Here is a 13,754-nt window from a genome sequence, read left to right as displayed (position 1 = left end):
AGGCTGATTGGTTGGGTGGCATGGTTTGATGGTTGTGACTAACAGTTTAACATCACTATAGAGTTCTGATTTTGGTCCTGTTTGGCATCTGGTTTTGAATTGAATCCACATAAACTGATGTATTTGGTGTTTTTTTCTAATCAGATCTGGTTTTGTGAAGATGTGACATGGTAACATAGCAATATACTCCCTGCTGGCCCGTGTTCTGACCGTGTAAAACAAGCCCCTTTACCCCCTCGTGTGATGTGCGTGTGATCACGTGTCTTCATCGCAAATACGTGCGCCGTTATACTCAAAACCGGACTGACTGTCGATCTCTGATCTCCAGGAATCATCGGACAGCAGCAACACCACCGTGGAGGATGAGGACGTGAAAGGTAAGTACAAAACATAATTCATAATAAATTCAGAGGCTTAAAAAAAGTCAAGTTCTGAACTGTTTGCGGCAAACGACAGGCCAGAATACTTCTGGGATCTTGACCGATTTTGAATCATCACTTGACATTTCTACTGTATTGATGTAACTGTTTTTTTTCCCAGTGAACAACCTGTGGAACAGCAGAAACTCCACCATTGGGTGCCTTTGATTAATATAGATTTTACATGAGGCAAAGAAACAAAAGAACGAGTGCATGACAACTGGCAGATAGCGCTCAACCAGTAGGCAGAGGAGTTTTGGCTGTTTGCTTTCCACTTGGGCTTGTTAAGTTTGGTGGGTTGTGACAAGCTCTGCTATCACCCCTCAGTTACACACTGGGAAACGGATTCTGAAATCCTCCTTGCAATGAAAGCTGTTCATTGTCTGTTACTGACAGAATTATTTCACACAAATGAGTTTGTCTTTATGAAATTGGAAACCTTTTGCTTTTTCATTTGAACGCTCAGCAATTACAGTTTCTAACGTAAGTAATGTTCTGACAGTCCAGATAGCCTATGAAAAGTCCTATTAGAGTGCTTAAAGCTCCGATAACTGGCGCTCTGCTTTGCATGAGCTTCTTGTTTATTATCACAAGCGTCAGGGTGGGAATGCATTTTGATGCCACATGTTGAAAACCTTTCTTTTGCTACTGGTTTTGTCCTCATAGAGTAGGCATTTGTGTCATTGTGATTCTTAAAATGTTAATGTTATTTTGAAAAATAAGAGAAACGCATGTGTTATATGTGGTATGGATGGTGTAAATGTGACTCTAATTTAGTCACTTGGCAGTCACCCGGCTGGTAGCTGACCTCTTACTGACCCCTCATGGAGCTTTGCTGTATTGCTTCCTTCAGCTGTTTTCTCAGAAAGAGTAAAGAAATGTTTGTGTGTGTTTGTGTGTGTGTGTGTGTGTGTGTGTGTGTGTGTGTCTGGGGGTGATTTGTGGGGATGCTGTGAAATGAAAGAGGCCATGTAATGCTGTTGTGGTTTGACATTCTTAACAGTGTTGGCATTTAGTTGAAATCTTAATGCTGAGAAATACACACCTCCAAAATACCAACACGCCTGTGTGGGGTGTCAGCTTGCAGCTTATGTTGTCTGTGTGTGTGTGTGTGTGTGTGTGTGTGTGTGTGTGTGTGTGTGTGTATGTGTGTGTGTGTATTTGTTGCTTGCGGTAAGAATTGTGAAATAACTGTCTTTGTGGTACATATCACACATATCGTGTGAATGAATTTACATTTGTGTGATGTGTGTTTGTGCATGCATGGGTTCCTCCTCTGCGTATCTATGCCAACATGCGCACACACCCCTGTTCTCCACATCCGAGCTGAGCACAATGCGTCTAAATCGGGTCATGAACGTATCATTTCGGTGCCAAGCGTACAGAACAGAATGTGCACTTGCATCTCCTCCTCTTTCTTATGGAGGCTTTGCAGCTATGTCACAAATTCCTTAGCAACCATGGCTAATGCCATCATGTAGGTCTGTAAGGAAATTACCAGTGGTGGAAAGAGTATTACAATATTCAGGTAGAAGTACTCTTACTTTACTGGTATCATGCTTAGTGTATGGAAATATGCTTTTTTACATGAGGAAAAACTAAAAAAAGGTGGACACTATTTCAGTAAAAATGTGACAAATTAAAAATCTATTTACGTAGATAACGTATTTAATCCCCCTCAGTGTGCTCCTATAGTGGCGAGACACAAAACATAATGAAAAGGCAAGAAAAAGAGATACCTGGGGGAAAAAATGATGTTAGTATCAGACATTAAATTAAATGTAGCAGGGAAAAGTGTACAGCATGATGAGCTATGTTTGTTTAGACGTATCTTTAGCACCAGTCTCTTGGGCCTTAGCCTTTATTCGAAAGCACTAAAGAAGCAGTTTGGCCTTTGGTCCTAAATAACTTGGCAGCAAGCGAATAAAGCAAAGTAACACTTCCAACGGCTCATTCAACACGTAATGCAAAGGAGATGTTGTCATGTCACCCCCTGACATTTGCATCCACAAGTGGCAGTCAGTTTTTTATTACTTATATAATGGTTGGATGCTTTTTTTCAACCTCAAGTTCAAATCTACATTTTTTCACTTTTTCAAGGGATATGGAGCCTTGTCATTGACATTACTGCAACACCATCCTCAAGTCATTCATTAGAGGACTTGGTGCAACTAATGTCTATTTGTATATTAATACTGTGCCTTGACTCATAAATTGTCATCCAATCCCTCATTTCAAATCAATTATTAAAATTCCCTTTGATGGAAGTAGTGCAGTGCAAAGGAGCCTTACATCACCTGAAAGACCTTTATCCCCCAGGATCTACTGTACTGTACTGTACTTTCCCCGTATACCCAGTGAAAGGTATCCTCCCCCTACCCTTCCTCTCCTCTTCTCCCCCCCCCATTTCCCTCCCTTCCAACATCCCAAATTGGAGCCCCCCCACTACCCCACCCCACTGGCAGGAGTGGAGAGGGCAAGGGCACCTTGGGAGGGGAGGTCGGGGGGCTAAAGGGGGAGGTGTAAATTTAGCCCCGGTGGCAGGAAACGGAGACGGAGTTCCCAGAGAGAAGTTAAAAGCACACCGCTCTACTAGCGCCACCCTAGGATAGCGTTAGTCTCGCGCAGCACTTTTTAAGGCTCCTAAGATACGAACCGACAGATAAGCACCGTCAGCACCACAGAGAAACTACAAGAGCCAGGTGAGTGCGGGAGGAAGGGGACTCCCGTTGGTTAGAATAGTGTGTTTCATGTTGGCCTTTCGTAGGATCTTGTCAGGTCAGTGAGTGCTCGACAGCTGGTTTGTAACCCAATGCCTGCGCTGGCTTTTGTAACATCTGAACACATATCTGTTCTATTACTCTCAATACTTTTATAGTAGATAATATGTTACAAGTTTCAGAGAGCTGCTTGTCGTCAGTCATTAATCTTCAGTTTTGTCGTGTAGGTGATCACTTTTTTTTTACAGCACTTACAATTTAAAGGAATACTTGCTGTTAAACTGCTAATCCTGAAGTTGTGTTTTGTGACTTGTTGTTTGAATTGAGCACTAATTGCTGGGATGTTTTTTCACTGCACTTCCGAGACAGCGCCTGTCAATCAAACTCCGCAGGCCGTACTGTGATGTCTGTTTTCTGTGGATTTCCTGTTGATTGTGTGTTTTCTGTAGTTTACCGCTCCGCTTTTGAAGGAAAATAGACATTCGTCGATGAAAATGTTAAGTATTGTTTTAAGTGTCGGTCTGTGAATTGTATTTAATTACGTTAGAGAGGGTGCAGTCGTACATCTCGTTATGTGGCAGAAAACTCCTTTAAGCCATCTGTTTGTTTTTTTTTTTCCCTGCAGAGACGTTTCCTTTCCCTCTATCTGTCAATGAGCGTTCATGTGTCGCGTTTCCTTCTGTGCCGGTTAAAACAGACAAGTAGTAATGAGTAGCATCCAACTCTCTCTCCCATTATCATGACCATCACCATTGTCATCATCCATCCTCTGCTCACTGCCAAGACTTCAATTAAAGTCTCAATAAAAAACCTCACATGCAGCAGCAACCACGGTACTAAATCCTGCCGGAATGGAGTAATTAACTGGGATAACGAGGAAAATGTTTCTTTTTCAATGAGATCTGGTGACAGAGGACTGTCAGTGAAAAGTAGCTGTAATTTCTCAGAGCGGGAAAAGGTTGACCGGGTTCATCATCTCGTATTTATTTGCCCCCGCCCCGTCGCTTCACGCTCACTTTTCCCTTCATTCATTCTTCACTGTGACGTTTCTGATGTCTTTTTGTGATCAGATTGTACGGCTGGCTGTTATCTCTGCATATATATATATGTTACAGTATGTTTGGTCTCATTCTGTGTTTGTGTGTGTGCACGTTATCAGGGAAGAGCTTAGACAACAGCTCGTTTAAGGCCCAGTCCAGTACGAGCTCCCAGCCTGATAGCTCTCAGGGCTCCGCAGCTGCCGTGCACTGTAAGTCAGCATGGCCCTCCAATACACACACACACACACACACACACACTCCACTAGTGATTTACCTTTACTAAATCCTCCCTTGTGTGTTTTACATTTATAGTCCCTGCATGGTTTAAAAGCACATATCTGCTGCCATTTAGCACCACAAAAAATCCTGAATGTGCCCAGATTTGTATTGTCCATCATTTCTCCACTGGAGTCTTCTTAGTCAGTCTACATTTTATTAAATAATCTAATAACATTACATATGCCATAATGAAAAGCAATGAGACGCTTTGTAGTATTTCTACTCATCTACTATCCCATCCTCCCCCTTGTTCCACCCACGCCACATGCATTTTTGAACAACTCGCTGTCTCCCTCTCTTGGGCATAAATGGAAGTAGCAACACAGTTTTTCACCATAACAAACTGTCTCAACATTATCTGACATTTCTGAGCATAATTTGTGCCTTTGATGTTCCTGTCACCTGTCCTTTTCTGAGTCTGACATTGTCTCGGAGAGCTCTAATGATACATCTAATCCCGAAGTGTAACAGTAAATGTCTTAGCGCTCTCCAAGACAATTTTTGTTCATCCAAACGGCCTCACTAGTGTGGTCAACCTTTCATTCAAGTGCATTGTCTCCCATTGTTCCCTCCCTCCCTCCTGAACTCAGCTGCCGCAAAGTTCGCTGACCTGCTGGGCTCAGTGCGTAGGGCCTCAGTGCCCACACCTGACGGGGAAGGGAGATCCGGCACTCCACCTCCAGCAGCCCTCTCCGCCCCCTCCCCTCCACACACCCCCATGCAGAGTAAGTAGAGACGAGCAAGGACAGGCAGCGTAAAGTAGAAGAGAATAAAGTGTCCCCGAGAGAGAGAGAGAGAGAGAGAGAAAAAAAAATAAAACATCTCCCCTTGTTCTGTCCATGCACCGAGATGATGCATGAAAAGATGGACTGATTCTGTCATTTTAGGAAAGGAAGGAAAAAGAGAAAAACATTTTAGTTCTTAGCTCTGTCACTCTTATTTTAAATAGTGAAAGGTTTCTGGATTGTACATGTGTTTCTATGTATTTAGAAATCCCTTTAAGTTTTTATGCTTAAACTTTAGCTGAAACTTCTTAAGTCAGGGAGGAATGGCACTAAAGAGATATGAAAATGTGTTAAACCACCTCTAGCTACAGAATCAAAATATGTTGTTCTATTAAAGGACGAGGCTGCCAATTTTAATGTTATGACAAAAAATTCCATGAACGAGCAAAACCAACAATGAATTGATGCTGTTAGTTAGAATCGTCTGTGTAGCCAAAGCCTGATGATGATTATTCCTCTGTGCCATCGAGTCAGTCCCACATACACCTGCCTGTTGCTGTAAATGTGTATTAATGCTGAAAAGAGTCCCCGACTAATTAACTTTTTACTGCTCTTTAAGTAATGTTTGTTAACAACAGTGCCCAGCTGATTTAGGAAATTCCTGAACCGTTTTTAATGATAGTTCAAGTTAAATAAGTTTTACTCAATTTCCTCCAAAACCGTCAGACAGAACTAAAACTCTTTGACCTCTGAATCTTTCTCAGTTTCCTTCAGCTTTATCGTGGCATGTGCAATACAAAGGCAGCTTAATTGCACTTATTGATGTACAGCAGATGAAACCATCTTTTGTGGAAAAAGTCTGATAAACGGCGATACCGCAGACGCTGTATTTGCAGATATCACGACCACTAATATGCAAAATCGCTGGAGGGATTTCCTCATAGCTTTAGTCTTTCTTTGTTTCCAACTCTTCACTGTTTCTAATCTGCTCTTCTGCATTCCACCTCCACCTCCATCACCATCACCCTCCCACCCATCCACTCATCCATCCCGCTCGGTCGGCGCTCAGTGTCTCGGCTCACAGACCTGGTAAGCAGCGTTCGCAGGGTGTCGGCGGCCGCTGCGCCCGAGGCCGACGCTGCACCGGTACCTAGCGCCAGGCCCGCGCCTCAGCCTGCACACACCACCTCCCCACCTCCCCCTCACCCCTCCTCCAGCCTTTCCCTGTCTTCTTCCCAGAGTGAGTACCGAGCATTACCCGACCCTACGCATGGTAGCCAATCGAGGAGACATTTCAGGATGTCAGTGCAGGCCTGTGTGCGTGAGCATAGTCGTTTAACACTTTTAACCTCCGCTTCAGGTAAACAGGGGTACGTAGAGTAAAGTACATTGTGTTTAAACTGCTCTTTTGACCGCTGAGTTGGAAGGTGAACTATCTGGATGTGTGTGCTTTTTGCTTCTGAGCCTTATTAACCTCCTCTGCGCTCTGCCGCAGAGAAGCGCCGCTGACTACACAGAGATTTATGCATCGTTTGGTTGCTAGTTGTGATGTCTTGAAATACAGATGCGACATTGCTTGCAGTGATAGAAAGAGATTGCCGTGTGTGTGCTCATGTTACAGTGTGCCTGACAGTTGTTGATCAAGATCACATGACGAGCGAGGTCTCTATTGTGTATGTGTGGAGACGATTGAAATGTATTCCCACCGAAACTAAAGTGAAATACTTTGCCTTTCCGGCTTCACAGATGTCTTTACACAGAATCCATTTTTTCAGAATTTTGTTTCATGCTTGGCACAATTAGAGTAATTTCATGATTAAGCTTATTTTTCAAGCTCATTATATAAACGACAAGAGAACTGGAAACATGTATGTATGTCGGGGTCCTAATTGCCTTTGCCTGAGCATCTGTGTTGTGTTAATGCATTAAAATGATTGTTCCAGCTCTCGGGATTACCTTTGATGAACTCTGTTCCTTCTGTCCTCCACAGCACGCAAACAAGAAATTATCAAGATCACTGAGCAGCTGATAGAAGCAATCAACAACGGAGACTTTGAGGCATACGCGTGAGTCATTGCGTTATTTCGTGCGTGGTTTGTGTTCCGATGCACAGTTAAAATCTTAACGTTTGGCTTCATTAACGTCACCCTCTCTTTCCTCCTCAGTAAGATCTGCGATCCTGGATTGACCTCCTTTGAGCCGGAGGCGCTCGGCAACCTGGTGGAGGGAATGGATTTCCACAGATTCTACTTTGAGAACCGTAAGATTGATTTGTTGCTATTTTTAAAATTCACTCCTCAGGTCATACTACTTTTTTTAATTTCCTGATCATGTTTCTTTTTGTTTTATCTTGTTTATCTTTAGTTGTAGTGTAAATATACACATCTGGTTAGTCAAAATCACAAAGTGCGGCTCATTTAGCTGCTGTACAAATAAAATCAGATCACGAGGAAATGTTATCACAGGAGGAAATTAAAAAATCTAACTAAAGCTCCATCCCAAGAAAGCTGAACTTCTCCTATCATTGCCTCTCTGCCATCTTTTCAGTTTTGGCCAAGAACAGCAAGCCCATCCACACCACCATCCTGAACCCACACGTCCACCTGATCGGCGAGGACGCAGCCTGCATCGCTTACATCCGCCTGACTCAGTATGTTGACGGCCAGGGTCGGCCGCGGTCCAGCCAGTCAGAGGAAACTCGCGTCTGGCATCGCAGAGACACCAAGTGGCAGAACATCCACTTCCACTGCTCAGGCGCACCAGCTGCGCCACTCCAGTGAGGTACGGGTAACAGCGCTGGGACGACTGGGAGACACTTACAGAAGAAGAGCAGTGTTCCTTTCAGAGTTCATACTATATGGCTTTTTTTTTTTTAAATTGTAACTTAACTGCTGCTGTTTTACTTGAGCTTGACGTGTATATTTGTAGGCAGAAAATTACTTTCTGTGTCCAAATTAATACAAAAAAGAAGACGAAGGATTTAAGTGACTGAAAAAACAGCTAGAAAAGTTGGTTGTAAATGTCACTTTCATCATAAATTTAGTATTGAGCACATTGGCAGTACTGTGATTGGTTCTTTTGGCTGCTCACACCATCTTAAGGTATGTGTTCATTCAAATGCTGTGCAGACTTTAGGTGCACTGAGAGAAAGCAAAAATCAAATGTGTCTTTCCTTCCACCTCTGTTATGCTAATAGTATGAAGAAGGTGCAGCAACTCGGCTTGAAGCTGAGGTAGTCCCAACCAATAAATCATTCAAGTTACATGAATTTATTTCTGCTTTTAGTTAAAAACACTTACTGTTTTTATTTTTTGGCTTTTTGGTGGAGGAGGCATGTAAAAAACAGTGGATGGCAGCAATAAGCTGATTCTGGAGCTTCACTGCCTTGTATTTCCAAATGTGGCATTCCCGTCGTTGCTTGTTTAAATTTAATACGGTCATCAAAACAGGTGGGCTCAACTTCAATATTTGAAAATGTGTCTTTTTGAGTATCAAACACTTGAAAAGTTGCTGAGAAAATGTTGAAGTTTCCTCCTCTTCAAAGAGCTGTAGAAAAATATGCTATCCTCAAACCACCGTTGCAGCGTAATCTCTGTCTCCTCTGTCTGTTTGTAGGCTCAGTATTTTTCAAACACTCAGTGTTTCACCAAAATATGACAAAATACTTCCATGTGTCGCCATGACACCATTGTGTCAAAGCTTTGGAACGTACTGCTACTTTTTAAGCTTTTTTTTGCTTTGCATCGCGTATCATTTGAAGTGCACTTTGTGATGTTAAATTTAAAGAGTGTGCAGCACTGATCTCACAATTTCATCATCATACATTTAATTAATTTGACTTTTTGTTTGTTTGTTTGTTTGTTTGTTTTCCCTCTCAGGGTTGAATGCCATAGCTTCGTCTGTCAGGAGTGCTCTGCTGGAGAGAGAGAGGAAGAAGAGGAGGAGGAGGAGGAAGGGATGAAAGAACAAATCCAGTGTCAGTTTGGGGGACACTTCAACAACAAACCCTCCCTCACTGGGCACCCGGCCTCAACCCCCAGCATGCATCGCTTCTTTTACTACTACTACTGCCCCCCTCTGTCCGTCACCTGCCCTACAACACCTACCGACAACCGTCAAACAACAGCAACAACCGCACATCCAACGGCTCCTTCACCCCCCCCCCACCCCCCTACCCACCCCCCTCCGCCCCCGACTTCCTCTTCTTCCCTCTGGCACACTGGGTGATTGGCAGGAGTGTGTGGGGGGGGGCGGGGGGGTTGTTTTCAGCACTCGGTGTGATTCCTTCTTCCTGTGGTCTCTTCCCCATCCCCACAATTTTTTGTGACGCCAACCCTCTTGTCCTCCTGTGAATCCACACTTGTGTGACATAAACACTGCACTGGAAATACAGTATGTAAAGTTTTAAGTAACATCTATTATCATTACTATATTATTATTATTATTATTATTATTATTATTATTATTATTACACATTTTCAATTGTATATGTAATTTGTATAATTCTAAATTCTTGATGCCAGTGGTTTCCAGAGTTGAAGGAAATCTTTTTTTTTTGTTTGTTTGTTTGTTTGTTAGTTTTTCTCTATCTTTTTAAGGAAGCATGTTTTTTTTCCCCCATATTAACAGTGGCTGTTTTTTATTGTGGCTATTAAGTGGAAAATGATATTGGCAGTTTTTGTAATTTGCTTCACTGTATGTTAGCTATAATACTGCGCCTAAACTCATGGTCAACATGTTTTTGTTTGTTTGTTTGTTTGTTTGTTTTGGGATTTTTTTTTTTTTCTCCCCCTTTTGTCTGTCTTTTTTTTTTTTTTTTTTGAAGGGGTGTGTGAATAGTGTGCGCTAGTCCAAACACAATGGCTCTGTTGTTTTTCCCTTGTTGCAACATGAACAGCCGGAGAAGGAGTCAGCTAAGCCCTGTGTCCTCCTGCGTCAACATTTGAAACGTACAACAAAACAAACAACATGCAATAGGAGTTTTATCATGAATTTATTTTTGCCCATCTTCACGTATTTCCCCTGCACTCCAGCACCCTGAACGGTGAGGTCAAAAAAAACACAGCAGCATCGCGCATATGAAGAAGAAAAACATATCGCTTTTTAGTGTTGGCTTATTATAACAGAATACTTAATGTTGGAGTAACTTTTTTTCTGTTAATACAACATATACTGACTTATATTTTTAACTAGAAATTTCCTATTATATCCCCTTATCCCATTTTGACAAAATAAGTTGGTATGTTGTAAAGAATTATTCATATGTTCTGTGTAACATATGTAACATAACAAGAAAAAGTTCCAGTCAAAGCCTAAAGAGGAGTAGAGAGTAGCCGATACTGGAGAAACTGACAGTAATACGTTTTAAGGAGTTAATACATTTTTAAGCTCACACTATTGTACATAAAATTATACACTGAGAACAATTTTTAAACACCTTTTAAATGAGGTGGAGGAGCATGAAAGGCCTGCATGGATACACATCCCAGTCCTGGATTAAAGTATATTTGAAGGGTTATTTGAAGTCCTGGTCTGATGTTTAACCAAAGAAACCTCAACAGGTTTAACTGGGCACTGAAAAATGAAAGATCAAAATATTGTTTTACTGTAAATTCTTGCTATGATTAAATTATTAGGTATGTCATAATAACAAGCGAAGTAAGTCATACTGTAACATCACAGTATCTCGTTACAGATTTTTATAATGAAACTGAGCTCAGCTTTTTAGTAGCAGCCCTCACTTTCCTTTGACGCCACACTTTTACCTTCATTGAAGATTTCTCAGAAATCTAATAATAATAATAATAATAAACTTTATTTGTATAGCACCTTTCATATAAGAAATACAGCACAAAGTTCTTTACAATAAAGAAATTACACGCTCCAAGTGCATCACATGAAAAAAGACATAAAATGAACATAAAAACATGCTAAAAAAAACATTAACGTAACATAAGATGGAAAGTAAAACCCACTTAATAATAATAATAATAAAAATAAGATAAAATTAAGTAAAAATAGAATACATAAAATGCATAACATAAGATGGATGCATAACAAGAAGCACAGCAGTGCATAAGTGCAAAGCATAAGTGTGAATCACGCCTACATCAGGAAAGTCGTAGCTAGTTAAAGGCTAAAGTGAAGAGATAAGTTTTTTAGCTTTCTTTTAAAAACGCTTAGCGAGCCGGCTTCCCTGATATCTATCGGTAATGTGTTCCATGGTTTTGGGGTGTTTTTGACAAAGGCTACATCCCTGATTTTCTTTCGGCTGTTGCTGGAAACGTCCGATAACCTCCAGCAGCAGATGATCACAGTGTTCTTGAGGGCAAATAGTTTACAAGGTAGTTAGCAAAACTGGACTGATGTGCTCTCTCCTCTTGGTTCTGGTTAATAGCTGAGCTGTAGAGTTTTGAATGAGCTGAAGTCTCTCAGTGGTCTTTTTTTTTTCAGGAGGCCAGTAAAAAGTGCATTACAGTAATCAAGTCGGTTTGAAATGAAGGTATGAATCAGTTTTTCAGCATCTTTTTGACATATAAATGGTTGTACTTTAGCTATTATGTTTCTAAGGTGGAAAAATGAAGTTTTCATCACCTTGTTAGATCTGAATTTAAGCTAACACCAAGACTTGGAGCTTGTAAACCTTAGTGAGCAGTAGTTCAGCTTTGGCCCCTGTTTCCACTGGGAGCCTGTGTATTGGGCTAGCAGTGCTAAAAAGGTATTCGGGGGGGCACTGTTGGTGGCTCCTGCTGTTGCTAGGTGACAGCTGAGTATCCGCTTGAAGCTCAGTGCCGTTTTTTTCCTAAAAATTGAGACATTTTTAAAACTCTCTAAAATCTCGCTCGGTGGTGTCTGGAACACAACAGCAGGTCCTAAAAAAAAAAGAAGTCTGTTAAGAAAGGATCCCTGTGGATGCTTGACCTTTCTAACTTCCAAAGCCATAGCGCAGAAAGCTGGTGCTACTGCCCGTTTGTCTATACGAAGATACATACAGATAACGAACACTTAACACCCACGTCGGTGAAGGAGAATAAAAGGTGTGTGTGCTTGAAGCTTCTATGAGTGGGAGGATTTTTCCGCTGTACCATGAGTTCATAAATATCCGCAGGGTTTGCGTAGGGCACCTCTGTTCTGTGGTTCTGGTTCCTCATTTCAGGGCGACCTTTTGCCACAGGGTGTAATATTAGTGTGCTTGTGTGTGTGTGTCTGCAAGCATGTACAATACATATGTTGGCCTGAGTGTGTGAGGTGTGTGCAGAAGGCTTTTTTTTTCAGAGGAAATATCACTCCCCTGCCTTCAGCCCTTTCTTATGATTTAATCCAATTTTTTTTTCATGTATCATGTTTTTCACATTTTTATTCTAATGCTCTTTGATTTGTGTTACAGTCAAGTGTTATCAGCTTTTTTTGTGATATGAAGTGCTTGTGCCAGGGGAAGCAGGATTGAGTGGATGGACTTTGCAGCACTGAAAACTGATTTTGTGGGGGGGGGGGGGGGGGTCAGCTCCTCTGTACTTTGCTCGTCCACCATTGGCTGCCTTCGCTTTTCGTCTCGCCCCTATTGGTCAGACCAAGATATTAAGAGACCAGGCAGTCAGTGTGGTGAATAGTCCTCAGGTTTCTATTTATTTTGATTATTTATTTATTTATTTTAGTGAATATTTTTATTGTGCTTTTTTTTTTCTTTCTTTTCTTTCTGTTTTTGTTCTCCTATTGTACAGCTCATGCACTTGTGCAAGTACTGTCTGTCGTTGTTCAAAGGGACACTGCTCCATGTAAAAACGTGACTGTTTTTAAAGGGATAGTACACCCAATTTGCATCCTGCATGTGTTTGTTTTGTAACGACCAACATGGTGTGAAGTACTTTTGCTTTTTGTGCCGTTTTTCTTCTGTAACTTTAGATTTACGCTGATTTTGGCATTGTTTTTGCAGTTTTATGGTGTCCATTTTTTTCCCCCTCTTCTTAGGTTCAGCACCACTTTGCCAGAGTGATACATCTATCACTTTAAAACTCATATAATACAGGATTGTATTTTGTGTGAACTATCCCTCCAAAAGGTGATGAAGCTCTTCAAAAAAAAAAGTGTTTTTTCAAGATGAACCACTGAGTCTTTGTATTGTTGTCATGTCTCCAGTCATGATATCCATGCCTAATTGACCCTGTTCTGATACTAAAAGGTCAAAGGTTACCTGAAGGCGTTCATGTGTGATCATGCTAACCAACATGAGTCCCACTCCCCTCCAAAAAAAAGAAGAAATAGCAGCATGTAGAGTACAAATGTGTTGTTCTTCGGTTCTTCTTAGTGTGTTTACTAGCCTTGAAAACCAGTATAATAAGACTCACATATTTAACATGAAGGAGTACACAATATTACACAACTGCCACTAACTAGCAGCATAGCTGGCATTTCCTTTGCATGACAGTCAGCAGGACACTTGTTTTTTTTTTTGGTGTTTTTTCCTTTTTATTTGGTTCCTCATTTTCTACTGAATGCTGGTATACTCCACCTTTCTCTTTCTATTTTCTCAGCTTTTTAAGTGCATATAACTATTTTTGTCTCAAGATGATA

At 41.3% G+C, this 13,754-nt stretch overlaps 1 protein-coding gene across 18 annotated transcripts in view; it reads left to right on the top strand.

Annotated features, from left to right (window-relative positions):
- The window catches only part of camk2b1 (calcium/calmodulin-dependent protein kinase (CaM kinase) II beta 1), an 82,662-nt gene extending 69,242 nt beyond the window's left edge, over positions 1-13,420 (top strand). For 9 of the 18 annotated variants that reach the window (XM_044330785.1, XM_044330726.1, XM_044330736.1 and 6 more), the window contains 8 exons: positions 329-377; positions 4,299-4,388; positions 5,049-5,183; positions 6,253-6,423; positions 7,174-7,249; positions 7,349-7,443; positions 7,731-7,964; positions 9,062-13,420. In XM_044330785.1, coding sequence (XP_044186720.1) covers positions 329-377; positions 4,299-4,388; positions 5,049-5,183; positions 6,253-6,423; positions 7,174-7,249; positions 7,349-7,443; positions 7,731-7,963 — 849 coding nt within the window. In that variant the 3' untranslated portion in view covers position 7,964; positions 9,062-13,420. The remainder of the gene's footprint in view (positions 1-328; positions 378-4,298; positions 4,389-5,048; positions 5,184-6,252; positions 6,424-7,173; positions 7,250-7,348; positions 7,444-7,730; positions 7,965-9,061) is intronic. The other 9 variants (XM_044330784.1, XM_044330782.1, XM_044330768.1 and 6 more) reach the window with 2 other exon arrangements.
- The last annotated feature ends 334 nt before the right edge of the window (positions 13,421-13,754 follow it).

This window comes from Thunnus albacares, chromosome 2 (assembly GCF_914725855.1).
Source record: "Thunnus albacares chromosome 2, fThuAlb1.1, whole genome shotgun sequence".
Taxonomy (NCBI): domain Eukaryota; kingdom Metazoa; phylum Chordata; class Actinopteri; order Scombriformes; family Scombridae; genus Thunnus; species Thunnus albacares.
This window is presented reverse-complemented; position numbering and strand designations above follow the sequence as displayed.